Source organism: Sinohyriopsis cumingii, unplaced genomic scaffold (assembly GCF_028554795.1).
Source record: "Sinohyriopsis cumingii isolate HCF-2022 unplaced genomic scaffold, ASM2855479v2 utg003376l, whole genome shotgun sequence".
NCBI lineage: Eukaryota > Metazoa > Mollusca > Bivalvia > Unionida > Unionidae > Sinohyriopsis > Sinohyriopsis cumingii.
The window spans coordinates 50,385-66,639 of NW_028316473.1; the positions used below are offsets into that span (position 1 = coordinate 50,385).

The following is a 16,255-nucleotide window of genomic DNA, read 5'->3' on the forward strand; positions in this document are numbered from 1 at the left end:
GCACATGAGCAGAAGGGTAAAAGTTGGAGGGTTTTTTTTGTTTTTTGTTTTTGTTTTGCTAAACGGAGCCATTATTTTTGTATGGAGACCACTCATGCATGAATATGACGCTACAGAGCTCGGCAGTAGGCTACTACCTCCTGCCCCGTTAAGTCATCGCTAGGGGTTAATGTGTTAATACATTCCAGGTTATGTGGAACGATTTCCCAGAGGGAGGATAAGGAGGAATCTGGGACCTCCATATCAGTAATAAAAACTAGGATAAGAAAATTAAGTTAACAATTAAATTTTGAAATGTTCTAGGTTGGCACTAACAGAATTAGTCCAGAAGTATTAAGGTATATATGTTTTTATTAATTTTAAATGGCAGTTTTAGTATCTTTTGTTTTCATTGATACATGTATTATGAATCGTGCATTCCGAGGGATAATACAAGATTTAAATTTATTTTGGTAAAGATGAACTCTGAGAAGGAACGAAATATTGAAACAGGGTTTTTCTGTGTCTCTACCTCTTGGGAAGATATAAAATGCTGCAATCCGTCATTATGAATAATGTAGACCCAGTCTATCTATCATTGTCTAATGTTTTATGCACATCTAAATGTGAACAGTTTAGACCCAGTCTATCAACCATTATATAAAGTGTTATGTGCATCTATATGTAAACAGCTTAGACCCAGTCTGCCTGCCATTGTGTAATGTACTTGCAGGTCAGAGTCTGTATAAGCTGTTTGTTTAGCTTATAATTTCAAGTGAAGGCATATACATTCAGCTAACAGCAAAAATCTGAATATACCCTTTACCTGTTATATGTATAAAAACATGATAATTATCGTTTAATTTAACCAGATACTTGAGCTTTGATTGCGGAAGATTTTAGTTGAAAATCTTTTATCATGGTTCTTGAAGGTAAAGCTTACTTTTAAAAATAAATCTAATCTTCTCAGATATAATCTCTAAAGCATATTAGGTTGACAGGCATAGCAATTAAAAACTAATTTTGTGTATATAAAAAATCAATATAAAATCACCCTAAAAAGTGACACTTGAAAAATAAGCCCATGTTTGAATTTTTCTATTATACAGCACTGCACCAGTTTTAATATTCCATCCTGATTTGTTTTTTATTTATTTATGGAGACTATTTATTACACAGTGAACCCAGTCCTTGTGGTTTTACTTTTAAAAATAATAATTAAATGTTCTTTGTGATACGTGTATTTATACATTTTCAATATTAATTTGTACATGTAAGATAATTTTATTTCTGAAAAGTTTATTAAGGAACAGATGTTGTGTAATCACATTAAAAATGAAAGTTTTTCATTAATGAAATGATATTCTGCTTCATGGTAATTGCATTCTTGCATTAATTAAATGATGGTGGTCTTCATGGTAATTACATTCTTGTGTTATTGAAATGATGGTTTACATCATGGTAATTACATTATTGCATTAATGAAATGATGGTCTACTAGCTTCATGGTACATGTAATTACATTCTTGCATTAATGAAATAATGGTCTGCTTCATGGTAATTACATTCTTGCATTAATGAAATAATGGTCTGCTTCATGGTAATTACATTCTTGCATTAATTAAATGATGGTCTTCTTCATGGTAATTACATTCTTGCATTATTGAAATGATGGTTTACATCATGGTAATTACATTCTTGCATTAATGAAATGATGGTCTACTTCATTGTACATGTAATTACATTCTTGCATTAATGAAATAATGGTCTGCTTCATGGTAATTACATTCTTGCATTAATGAAATAATGGTCTGCTTCATGATAATTACATTCTTGCATTAATGAAAGAATGGTCTACTTCATGGTAATTACATTCTTGTATTAAGGAAATGATGGTCTACTTCATGGTAATTACATTCTTGCATTAATGAAACGATGGTCTACTTCATAGTAATTACATTCTTGCAGTAAAGAAATATGGTTCCTGATCATGGTAATTACATTCTTGCATTAATGAAATGATGGTCTACTTCATGGTAATTGCATTCAGGCATTAATGAAATAATGTCCTAGATCATGGTAATTACATTCTTGCATTAATGAAGGCAATGGAGTTGAATGGTCAACTTCATGGTAATTATATTAATGAAATAATGTTCAATTTTATGGTAATTACATTCTTGCATTAATGAAAAAAAAATAAAGTTCTACATCATGGTAATTACAGTGCCAGAATTGCATTTGATAAATACTTTGAAGACCTACTGTATACTGAATGAGAGTTTTAAAAAAATAATCACATTTGTGATAAGAATTTAAAATCCAGCATGTAAAGAGGCAAAGTTTTGCCATTACTGATGAAATAGCATCACCCTATGCATCCTCAGATCTTGAAATAAAAAAAACTGACATTTCACATTTTAATTTATACATTTCATTTATAGAGACAAAAAAAATGTCTTGTATGTCTTCAACATGTATACATAATATACATGAATCTGCATTACTTCAGAGCTGGGCAATTTATAGAATCCATGCATCTGACCAAAACAACATCACTTAATTATATTTCAGTAGTGTGGCAGTTTGCATGCTGTTAATATAGCCCTGACTGTTTTCCATGCTGGCTGGACAATTTTATTATTTTTTTTTTTTCACTGGAGAAATAATAATGGCATTTCTTTAATGATGTCTGGTAGAATGCCCCAGCCAGTATTTTAGATATTTTAACCTATCCCTGGAAATTTTATGTTAGTCATGCTGTGAAGATATGGAACCACTACAGGTCATTTTTGTCAGGGAGATAAATTCCTATGCAAGAAATGTGTGCTGAAAAGATTTCCAAGGTCTGCAAGAAACCCTACAAATATGACAGTAGATTACAAATGCAAGCAGTCCATTGATAATGGTGAGCGAGCTGCTTTGTTTTATGCTGAATAAAATGAACTCTTTGCTATATGATCATAAAGTAAAACTTTTTGTGGACACATATTGTGACAGTGATATCAGTAAAACAGACTCTATTTTTAGTGGTCCAATCAGATTGGACAATGATGAAGCAGAAGGGCAGTGATAAATCTGCAAATAATATGAAAAATATCATTAATCTGTTTCTATCCAATGTTGTACTTCGGATCTGTCAGATTTTCCCAGGTATCATTCAGTTATGCAGACATGTCAGTTTTATTGAAGGACATGGAAACTAAAATATTCAGTGGACATTTAATGTCATTCCAAGCAGAGACTCAAAGTACAATGCAATACATGTGAACAGACTTGGTCAGATTTTTACATTGCCATCACATATTGATACTTCGAACAATTCAGTCCAACATTATTTTTAATGAGAATTCAGCAGCAAACTGAAGATGTGTCTTAAAATTTGTACATAAAATACCTTTAATTTAGATGTATGGACATTGGACAGTGTGGTCTGAAATAAAGAATTCCTTTACTATCTAGTCTATCATTCTCTCTTTTATAAAGTAGAAGACATTTTCTAAAGCTACAAGGAATTTATTTTTAAGCATGATTTGATCACCCATACAAATAACTGTGTAGTCAGCAGTCCATTGCTAGTTAAACATCAGCTCATTGTTCTTATTTACTGAGATCTAACATCAGAATTGTTTCTAAGGCTTTTTGGGGATAAAAATTGGCTCGATGTCTCAGTGTACATGTGTTCCATGGATCCTGGTCTCACCAGTGTTCATCCGTGAGTTGATATATAATGAACACGTCCTACAGACCCAGTGTTTGACCTGTGTCCATCCATGTATTCGCCCATATCAGACTTGTAAAAACATAAGCAGAATACTTGAAACAGAACTTTGACATTGTTGAATGCAGAACTTTGACACTGATGCCACAGGAAAATGTATAGCTGTGCCTCACCACGCTGATGAACATGAGGTTAAAATTATTCAAGCACATGGAGAATTCCAAATTTTAGCAATTTTTTTTACAGCATGTTCAAATGTTCTTCTCAGCTCGCTGACTCTGATAAGGATGAATCAAGTCTTGATTCCGAATCACTGGAAAAATCCCTGTTTATAAAGTACTGTAGTGCAAATGGAAACATTACTATAGGTGGCACTTTAATCCAGTTTTGCAGAAGTGGCCATATTTCAGTGCTCCAGATAATTTATAGGTCATGGAAGTATGTTTTTCCCTGCTTTTTAGCTCACCCAGCCATAAGACCAAGCAAGTTTATGGTGTGGCCCAGTTTCCATCATTTGTCATCTGTCATTCATGTGGCCATCAACAATTGCTTGTTACCACTTTTGAGTCCATATTTCTTATCTGATTTTAATAAAACTTTATATCAATTTTTTCGACAGTTTTGATAATAACTGAGATTCTTGCACATTAACAAGTTGATCTTGCATTTGATTGGCTGGCCTTACTGTCACTCTTGAGGCCATAGTTCTGATCTGATTTTGATGAGACTTTAAATATGGGCTTTTATGATGAAGAGCTTGGGAGAGTTTGATAATGACCCAGATCCATGCATATTAATGAAGTAATCTCTTGCATCTGATTGGCTGGCCTTATAACCTGTATGGGCTTTTCCATCCTGAACCTGAATTTTGATCAGAAATTATGTCAACAGACAGACCTTTTCATCAAAATACCTAAGACAAAGTATCCTTCTCTGAAGAGAATTATCTGGAGATTAACCTACCATAATGACTGATTAGATGTGATGACTTTAATAATTTATTTTTAAGAACTGTGGCTAAACACTGCATTGGTAATTGTGTCCTATTTAAATAACCAATGAACCCATTTAATAGCTGCATGTTGAGATGATTGTTAATTTTAAAAAAAAAGTTATCTTCTCTTTAGCTATGAAATATACAGTCTTCGATGTAACAGGGTTCTTACGATCTTTGAAGGTCCTTGACAGTTTGGGTAAAATGAGGTAGCATTTTCAAGGCCTTGAAAGTTTGGGAAAATTGAGCTGATTACCCTGAGGTCTTTAAAAGCCTTTGAAAATTGATGTGAACCTAAATATTTTAATATCTTTCTATAATCACAAATAAAATTTCCAAGGTTGTTAGATTCAGATGTAGTCGAGTTTACCTGTTTCTTTCTTTTTGATTAATCATTGTTTGAATTTCATCATTATGCAATATTGTAGTATTTTACATTCGTTATTTTCTCATATAACATCACTTGTGTACAAAATGTTAGTGAAAATAGGTATTGGAAATCTGTGTTTGTGGTCTTTAAAAGTTTGGGAAAAGTCTTTGAATTTATCATTCAGAATTCTGCCTCAGAAAGAAACTTAGTTGGGTTTTGTCCTTTACATTCAGCTGGTACCACTCTGGGGCATTGGGTGGCCAAGTCGTTGGTACCACTCTGGGGCATTGGGTGGCCAAGTCGTTGGTACCACTCTGGGACATTGGGTGGCCAAGTCGTCTAAGGCCCTTACTCACATGTGGGCATGTGAGAAAGCTTACCAGTAGCTTCCTGTGGGTTGGTGGTTCTTTCCAGTTTATTCCTTCACCAGATATACTGCAGATTTACCATTTGTAGCCTGTCATGTTCTGAAAAATGTCATTAACACATTAACCTCTGGAGGTTTTTGTTGTTTTCGCCTGAAATTCGAGTAGGAAACACATTTTGAAAGCTATTTCTGAATACATCCGAAAACACCAACTTCCAGGTGATCTTCCAATAATATACTGCCTAGTTGTGCTAGAAACATCGTTTTTCATTGGCTATTAGGCTCGGACATGAGCAGAAGGGTAAAAGTTGGAGTTCTTTTCTTTTTTTATAAACGGACCCATTTTTTTTGTATTGAGACCACTCTTTATTCCAAATGCCCATCTTATCCTAGGGTTCATCTGTCTATTTGCAGTTCATACCAGTTTGCCTTAGATCTGAGACCAAATAGTCTAAAATCCAGACACAAAATCGGATTCTGACCACAGGTGAATTTTGGGTAGAAAAAAATTGGGTAAAAAAATTGAGGTTTTTCCCTCTGTATTTTGTGGTGCAACTAGAAATTCCAGATTCTTTGGTACCATTGTAGAGCTCCATCTGTCTACCTTTATATAATACCACCCACTTTATTTTATCCTGCATGACCATGATGCTACAGGGCTCAGCAGTAGGCTACTACCTCCTGCCATGTTAACTCATCGCCAGGGGTTAATGTGTTAAGCCCACAAAACCATCACATAAGAATTTTATCTACAGCAAATCTTGTTATTTGTTTGCTAGCACCTTGTTCAACATCAAAGGTACATAGTATGGTATTATAAGTATGGCATTGATATTAAGATGCAACAAAGCATACTGATTTTTAGAAATATATTTGATATGTTTCATAGTCACGTTTCTACTTCTTTTAGATATAGATCAATTTTGGCTAGATCTAGAATGTTCCCATCTTTTCCTAGGAGTTGGAAATCAATACTGATATCTTCTGATTCTGTATCACCATACTCTTTACTACTTTTTCCTGAAAGTTTCCTGGTTACAGCTGGACAATCTTGGACAACTATGAGGAATATACTATGTAACAAACATGTATTGTCATGTTCCAACAATTTCCTGGACTCTTTAGGAAGGAATATAATGGTGACCGTATGGTTACTTATTTAAAACTAAGTGGTAACTAAACAGTCATGAAAGTGTAGCATCACATTTTTGTACACCACTGAAATAATTCTTATTGATTTTAAGGTTGGTGACTCTCTAGACAAGGCATTAGTTTCAAGTTACATTAGCAAAATGCCATAGTTTCTATGCAGAATCTTATTTGTATGGTATTTCATGCAAGGCTTATTATGGCCCTGTCAGGTGTCAGGAGAAATGAGGCCCTTGACTTTATCTTTCAGTTAACTAAGCCATGATGAATTTTAGATTTTGTAACATACTGGATTTGTCACCATGCAATGATTATTGTTAGTTTTGTTAGTCTGTGTTAATGGTAGGCAACAGATTCTTCCATCCACACATTTTTGTGTAAAAGCTTTACACAATTCAAGACCTGTCACATGGATGGATATTTTTAATGTTGAAGACTTGTCATCCTGAATGGACTTGGTATGACATTTTAATGGGTTTAGAATGACATCTTAATGGGCTTTATATGACATTACAGTTAGTTTGGTCCAACATTTAATGGGCATAGTATGACATTTTTATGGGCATAGTATGACATTTTTATGGGCATAGTATCAGATTCTTATGGGCTGGGTATTACATTCTAATGAGCTTGGTATGACATTCTAATGGGCTTCGTATGACATTTTAATGGACTTGGTATGACATTATAATGGGCTTGGTCCAACATTTAATGTGCTTAGTATGAAATTTTAATGGGCTGAGTATGACATTTTAATGGGCTTGGTATGACATTATAATGGACTTGGTCCAACATTTAATGCGCTAGTATGAAATTTTAATGGGCTGAGTATGACATTTTAATGGACATATGTAACTTCTTTTACAGTTCTACAGTTAGTGTAATTAGATGGTGTGTGCATGTGTGTGTATGATGTTTTGATCTGAATGGCCAAAATTTTCATTTGTTCACCTGTGTTGCACACTAATGGCAGACTTAACTGCTTCATTTATTCTCGAAAATGCCAGACTTGTGTGAGTGTCTCTAAGTGGGTGGTGGTTGTGAGGATGTAGACAGCCCATTTGGTCCCAGATTTTACTTTCAGATATTTTAGGTGAATTGGGCTTGCATTTCAGCCCTTAGCAACATAATTACGGCTTTAATTAATATTCCACTTAACAAAGTTGGGACCTCAGTGGTCTAATTGGTTAGCCATCTGCCTCGGATATGGAAGGCCATGGGTTCGAACACTGGCTGAGTCACACCAAAGACTTAACAAAATAGTACTAGAAGCTGCCCTCACTTGGCATTCAGCCTTAAGAGGTAAGTGTTAAGACAAGTCAGCCTGGTGTCAGGATAATGTGACAGAGTGGAACTTGATGACATATGCTCCAGTGCTAGACATCACTATAAATTGCCTCACTTTAGACATTATGGCGATATGACTCAAATTGTTAAAGCTACAATAACAATTCAAAATCACACACATGCTCATCACAGTTAGAACAGTCCATTAGTTAATTACTATTCATCTGTTCAGCATTAATTCTGTTTCTGTACGATAACTTGCCTGGTGATCATTGGATTTGAACAAAATTAATATGCAACTTTGACAGTTTTGATTTTCAGCCTTCCGTACCATCATTCACATTACCTTGGCTTCTAACTTTAATTTCTGCAGCCTAGCTTACCAATGATTGTGTTTTGAACCAAATTTCACAAGCAGCTTTGCATTGAGGAGATATTTGAATGGAGTTATGTCCCTTAAATATCCTTCTGACTAGGTTTTTGTAGCAATACTTGACCATAGTTGGATTTGTTTCCAGCCTTTCATATATAGATCTTATGCCTTGAGATTGTCTATCTCCTGACTTCAGTTTTCACAGCATAATTTTACGAAGATTCTTAGCTCTACTGGACATATACCGTAAGAGCTAATATGGAATGGTCTGTTGTCTGTGATCCATCCATTGCCTTATGTCCATCATCTGATGTCTATCCATCTGTTAGCACAAGTTTGTAATTGCTACTTCTCCTGAAGTACTTGGAGTATTACCATTAAACATTACACACACATTCATTCCATGGTCTAGTTGGTCCTAAACGAAAATGGTGCTGCTCGGATATCTAATATGACTACTACAGCAGCCCTCTTGAAAATCTTATTACTACCCTTACTTCTTGGATGGTTATATGAACATGAGGTTTTTACTGAAAGAATTCCAGTGATATCTAGTTAATCCCAAATGAAAATCATTCCAGTCTGACATCCAGTATGGCCACCATGGCAGCCATCTTAAAAATATTTTTTTATTGTTTCTCCTCCTGATCTACATGATGTTTTCATTAAAAGATTTCTTATGATGTCTTAATTGTCCTAAATAAAAATGGTGCTGATGTAAGATTCAATATGACCTCCATGGCCGTCATCTTGTACCTGTTATGGCTACTCCTCCTACATGGATGGAAATATCAAGATGGCATTTTCATTAGAAGACCTGTTATGATGTCTGGTTGGTCCTAAATGAAAATGGTGCTGATGTGACATCCAATATGGCCAACATGGCAGGTGTCTTAAAATTCTTGTTATTACAACTCTACCTGAATATAAACATATTGACATGGGATTTTCACAAGAAGGCTTCGTATGATGTGTAGTTGATCTTAAATGAAAATGGTGCCAAACTGACATCCAACATGACTTCCACATGGCAGCCATCTAGAAAATCTTGTTAGTGCTGCTCCTGAATGGAAAGTCATATTTTGAAAATGTTGTTTTCTCTACTTCTCCCAAATAGATGGATATATCAACATGGCATTTTCACCAGAAGCCTTTATATGATGCCTAGATTGTTGTAAAGGAAAATGCCAGTCATATATCCAATATGGTTGACACAATGACTGTCTTAAAAATCAATTTTTACTACTCTTTTGGAATGCATGTTCATTATGACATCAGGTTTTCACCAAAACACTTGTAATGATGCGTACTTTTGTCTTAAATGAAAATGTTGCCTAGTTGACATGCACCACAGCATCTGATTTGAAAATCATGATATTGCTGAAGAATATCAGATATGGGCTCAATACTTGACATTTAAAAGATAACATGTGGTTTATGTGGTCTTATCTTGATTTCCTGGAAATTCTTACACACAGTTGAGTGTCAATCAAGGAATTAGTGGGCTTTTTTATTTAATTCAGATCTGATATACATTTTGATAATGACGAGTCCCTAATAAGTTTGATTTCCGGCAATGCAGTACAACGTTTACAAGATTTATGGCACATTATTGCTTGTCTCCTTGGATGTCAACCAAATTTAATACATGGCTTTATATTGATGAGACCTTCTATGACTTGAATTTCCAGGATTATCTAGTATAATTGGTCCGTGTTGTGTCCCTGAATTATCCTTCTAACCTTGGTTTTCATAACACAACCTTACGATAATTTGTAGGATTTCAACCAGATTTGATATAGAGCTTTATTATGATGAGACCTTGAGTGGGTTGATTTTCAGCTTTCCTTGGCATTATTTACATTGTGTATCTGCAGCATAACTTTCCGATGAATGGTGGGCTTTAACCAGATTTATCACTGAGAGGAGTATGGGTCCATGAATGCCCAGTATCTTAACTTTGTTTGTCCAACAGAAGCTTTTCAGTTTAAAACTGTTCTAAAATTAATTATGGTGAGAGAAGACCTTTGTTATGCACCCATTGATAAAGGCTATTGTTGGATCTGTCTTAGGCTAAAGCAAAAAAGGTAAAACTTGTATGTCGGTATAATACTATTAAAATTATTTTGTGATAAATAAACTATCCTGATTGATAACTCCTGTGAATTTTTTTTTTTTTTTTTTACAGCCATATGGCAAGAAGAAGATTTACAGAGAACTTTCTATATCCGCATGAAGTACAGTCTGCCAAAGCCTGGAGCAAAGGTCCGAAGCTCAGGCTATACAGTAAGTCCTTTGTCTAACTGTAATATATTCTTAATATGTAAATAACTGCTCTCCAGTCCTACACAAATCCAAGCTGTCATTCTGACATTAGCATTACAAAGCAGCCAAGATATCACAGTGGTGACAATGCTTGCTTTGTACCAATACAGTCCCAGGTTTGTTCGTTCATGCATATCCAATTTTGGTGATTTTCGCTTCTTGCTCACATATTTATGGGTGCCATCAAGTTGGGTATCATCAGTTTAGAAAAAGGATTTTGAAATATTTGTGTTTAACAACACATCAGCACATGGAAGACTATTTATTGCTGCGGCGAAGGTAATAAAGAGCCCTGCCAAGAGACATGCTATGGTAGTTAACCGGGGCCCCGAGTGGCCGAGTGGTCTAAAGCGCTCTTCGTTACGGATCACTGCCATCTCACCTCTGTCTGTGGCGGTTCGAGTCTAAGATTCAGCCAATGTGGGCATGTGAGAAAGCTTGCCAGTAGCTTCTCGTGGGTCGGTGGTTCTTTCCGGGGTTTTCCGGGTTCTTCCTCCACCATTAATACTGGCTGCCATGTATAGCCTATCGTGCTGAAAAATGGCGTTAAACCCCACAACAACAACAATGGTAGTTAACCCAGGCAGGTCTGGGCAGGATTCAGATTCATTTTTGTGAATCCATTATGCTAACCACTGAGCCATAGGAGTTCTCAAAAGTCATTATTATATCTCAGGCAAAGAGAAAATGTTTTGTTGTAAGGCAGCAAGATTCTTAAAGCTTTGATTATCTTAGATACCTTGTAAAAATTTAGTAACCTGATTCATATCAGATCGTTGTAGATCTCTTTTACACTTAAACCTGATTCATATCAGATCGTTGTAGATCTCTGTTATACTTAAACCTGATTCATATCAGATCGTTGTAGATCTCTGTTACACTTAAACCTGATTCATATCAGATCGTTGTAGATCTCTGTTACACTTAAACCTGATTCATATCAGATCGTTGTATATCTCTGTTACACTTAAACCTGATTCATATCAGATCACTGTAGATCTCTGTTACACTTAAACCTAATTCATATCAGATCATTGTACATCTTTGTTACACTTAAACCTGATTCATATCAGATCGTTGTAGAACTTTGTTACACTTAAACCTGATTCATATCAGATCATTGTAGATCTTTGTTACACTTAAACCTGATTAATATCAGATCATTGTAGATCTTTGTTACACTTAAACCTGATTCATATCAGATTGTTGTAGATCTTTGTTACACTTAAACCTGATTAATATCAGATCGTTGTAGATCTCTGTTACACTTAAACCTGATTCATATCAGATCGATGTAGAACTCTGTTACACTTAAATCTGATAGGCACCCCTCAGGCCTTGAATTCCTGAAGTTTTCAGAACTGAGACAGAAATTACTTGAAACTTTGACACCATTAAGTATTCATCATAGTTTGATAAAACTGTTTAATCCCAAAGGTGGGATTTTCCTATTTCACAGCAGTGCTTAAGATTTAGTCAAAATAAATGGCGTGAGCACAGTATTATGAAGATAAATGTAGCCAGATTAAAACCATGATCATAGGTATCTGAGTAAGAGTAAAAGCAGAGAAAAATGGTTTCTAGGTAATGATAAAAGAAATCACTATACTACAGTCTGAAAATGAAAAGCTACTTTTCATCATAATAAACAGTATGTTCTGCTGGAAAATGCATGTTGATAAGGTCATTAAAAAAGTTAACTCACTGTTTTATCTCTTGAACAGAACAAAATCTTATCTCCTTCAAGAAAAGAGAATGACATTTAACAGTGGATATTTTATGCCACTCCTAAAGTTTTGTTGTTTTATCAGTGGTAATAGTGGTATAGAAAATCAAGACAGACTACTGAAAAGTTTACTGAAATTTAAAAAAAGAGCAGCTAGAATTAGTCTTGATGCTGAGTTAGATACACCATCAAATACCCACAATGCAGTGTGCACACCTTGCATAGATCGCTCCGGTGGCCTAGTGGTTAGAATGTCCACTTTGTATGCGGAAGATTGCTGGTTTGATCCCCAGCCGAGTCATACCAAAGACTTGTAAAAAAAAATGGTACTAACAGCTCCTTGTTTTGCGCTCAGCATTAAGAGGTTAGTGTTAGGACTGAGTCCTTTAATTGTTTAGTTCAAAGGTTAATGAAAACACTTGTAGAATCGATCATTGTTGTTAATGTTTTTCATGGAAGCCAAAGCAATATACCCACCCAAAGTAGAAAACAGAGAAGGTCAGAAAGTAGTGGACATTGTCATCCAAAAAACGTATTTTAAGACGATTAGCAATTTTATGGTACTCGATAAGAAGACCTTTGTGAGATTTATCCAGGGCTTTGCCAAACTGATTGTTTAAAATTGTGGCGGTCATTTTGACCAGATGTAGAGCTTTAAAATCATACTTAACAGGAATTCTCATGGTATAGGTCAGGGGTTTCAAACACGCAACCCGCCAAGCCTGTGGCCCACAAAATGATTGGCATCACAAGGTGTCATGAGAAATAACAAAGGTAGTGCGGCCCATGGGCCATCAAAAATGCCCTCATGCGACTCTCAGGGTGGTTTGAATTTGAGACCCCTGGTATAGGTAGTCAATTGAGGATTGGTGGGTGAGGCATTTTTCGATTTGTAAATGGGAGGATCATTTTTGTGCTACTTTTTATGAACTTCTTAGTTCAGGATATTGACAACGAAAGTGTTTTGAATTTCATTGATATTCTGGGCTTTCATCGGATGATTGATTTCTACCAAAGCCACTTTCGAATGAGCTTCATAACGGCATATTTTATTTTTTGTGAGCACATCCACAAAACTGTCACTCAGTGAAATAAAATTGGTTATTTATAATTCCATGGTTTTGGTTTCTGAGGTGTCAATTGATGTCAGGGGAGAATGATTACCTATAAAATTAAGATACAGAAAAAAATTCTGGTTCTCAGATGTCTCAAAAAATATACTTGCTCAGATTTTGTTGTAGAAAAAAAACAAACTTAAGTTGAAGAAAAAATCTTGAGGCAAATAAAAGATCCTGGTTGTCCAAAACGTCCAGCCTCCACCCCTACCCATTAAATGGCCAATCTCTTATTATTATTAGTGGACAGCTGCAGTGGCACCATGTCTTCTTTTCTTTCTTCTTTTAAGCAAGAATGTATTGAGCACTCATATGAGTGGACCATAATGGACCATCCTAGTGAATGGTAATTAATAACTATGAAGAAATACGGATATCACTTTGGTTTAATACTGATTTGTGGAGGAAATAGATTTAATGGTCTAATAGCGGGTTTCTGTTTAAATTTAATTTTGAATCCTCCATTCCTAAAAAAACCAAAAAACTTGCATGTTATCAATTTCTACTGTATCATTTACAAACACTGGTTACATTTAAAGGATGTTTATGGCAAAAATTGGTGCAAATGTTACCTGCCTACGATATGCACGCAGATATGTGATCACTTGAACAAAGAACTACTAATACAGAGATTACTGTGATGCAAATTTCACAAAGGCTATAAAATGGACAGTGATCTTCAGGAAATAAAAAAAATGTAACAAATATTGCTATACCTGGTCACTACGGCTTATGAATAGATATAAAGATTCCAGTTTTTTGTTGTCAAAATTATCCATAACAACTCTTGGAAAATAATCCGTGGCTTACAATTGGATACCTGCCTTCTTTTTTAATGAATTCCATTATATGCTAAATCTGTACAGCAAAGTTTTAACGAACGTCTGGTTTTTCTAGTTCAAATATCTGTACCCTTTGAAATAGGTCAGCTCATTTTAACATTCTTATTATTCTGGGGCAGAGTGGTCTAAGATGTTCGATTTTACAGATCATTAACATCTCACCTCTGTTCCTGAGACCTTGAGTCTCTGATTTGGCTCATGTGGATATTGGAGAAATCCTTGACACTTGCTTCCTGTGGGTCAGTCATTGTTCCCAGGGTTTTCCAGGTTCTTCCTCCTATAACATAAACTAACCAATTTTTATTCTTCTCTCTCTCTCTCTAAGAAATTCTTGTTTGTTAGCTCCCTCGTTTTCCTTGATGACTACCTAAATTATATATCTTTATCCTGTTTTTCAGATTAAAAAGGATTTTTGGTGGTTTTAATATCGATGACCCTTTAATCAGATATTTGACATATGTCACATATGCCAAAATTGGATGTTGTTAAAGATATTTGGGTCAAACCTAAGTTTTCAAAGAATTTTTGATTAAAAAGGAAAATGTTATTTTTTTCAATTATTTAATAGGGCATGTTATTGTTTTTCAGTATCTGTATTCCTTTCTAAGACTGGGAATCAGCCTAAACCATTTTAAGAGAGCATTTGTTTTCTGTTTGAATTTTGTGTAATTTCAAAATTCTTTTTCATTTGTTGAGTGTGTTTTATGTTTAATAGCCCTCTAATAAGTATTTTGCCCAGGTGTTCCCTGGATATTATATCAATAGTCCCTGGATATTATATCAATAGTCCCTGGATATTATATCAGTAGTCCCTGGATATTATATAGTAGTCCCTGGATATTATATCAATAGTCCCTGGATATTATATCAGTAGTCCCTGGATATTATATAGTAGTCCCTGGATATTATATCAATAGTCCCTGGATATTATATCAATAGTCCCTGGATATTATATCAGTAGTCCCTGGATATTATATCAGTAGTCCCTGGATATTATATCAGTAGTCCCTGGATATTATATCAGTAGTCCCTGGATATTATATCAATAGTCCCTGGATATTATATCAGTAGTCCCTGGATATTATATCAGTAGTCCCTGGATATTATATCAATAGTCCCTGGATATTATGTCAATAGTGTAGACAGTAAATTGTTGGCTTCTATTTTGTTAACACACTGTATAGTGTCAGCAAGATGTTTTTCACAGGGTGTCTGTCAACGTTTTTCACAGGGTGTCTGTCAACTATATAACTTAATCACCCAAATGCAGTAGTTTTAAGATTCCAACAAATAACATACATATAACAAATTCATCTACTATGAGGTACTGACCATTTAATTTTCAGGGAGGGATGGGGCTGCCATTTTTTTGGAGCTGATTTTATTTTACTTTTTTTTTTTTTTAAATTTCCAAATGATATACTGGATATAATGGATCATATAACATAATGTTTTTGTGTGATGAACCAGTACAAGATATTTTTTCCGGCTATTGACAAACAGAAATTTTAAAAATCATATTAGGCCCCAGCTCCTGAACTTAATGTTGGTCCCTAATAAAATTTTGGTATAGTATACCATGGTACGTATCATGGTATGTTCAGAAATTCCATGGTATACTGGGGTACAGAACTTTTTGGTACAATGCTTTACTCATGAATAAATTTGGTTGGAATTGATCTAGCAATTTCCGGAGACAAAGGTGAAAGTAGCAAAATTGACATTGTCAGGGCTGTATGAGCTAGAAGTTCACACAAATTAAGGGAAGGTTGAATCCACAATTGTGGTTATATGGTTAGAGTTGAATGATTGGTGTCTTGACAAAGAAATTGATCACTTTCTCGGATTATGAGGTCCTAAACATGCTAAACAGAGAGAGAGCTGCCTTCCTGAGTAAAAGATAAAAATTGTTTCAACAGTTTCACCAGTATATTCATGTGCTGCTTTAGTTTGCAGCACAAGCCCAACATCATGGTGTAGGGTCATAAGAATAATCATTTTCCATTA

General features: G+C 34.9%; 1 protein-coding gene across 1 annotated transcript in view; it reads left to right on the forward strand.

Moving 5' to 3' along the window:
- Positions 1-16,255, forward strand: part of LOC149769637 (endothelial PAS domain-containing protein 1-like) — a gene marked incomplete at its 3' end in the record, with an annotated part of 128,345 nt that overhangs the window by 37,400 nt on the left and 74,690 nt on the right. Inside the window, exon 4 of the mRNA XM_089949790.1 lies at positions 10,429-10,526. Coding sequence (XP_089805916.1) covers positions 10,429-10,526 — 98 coding nt within the window. The remainder of the gene's footprint in view (positions 1-10,428; positions 10,527-16,255) is intronic.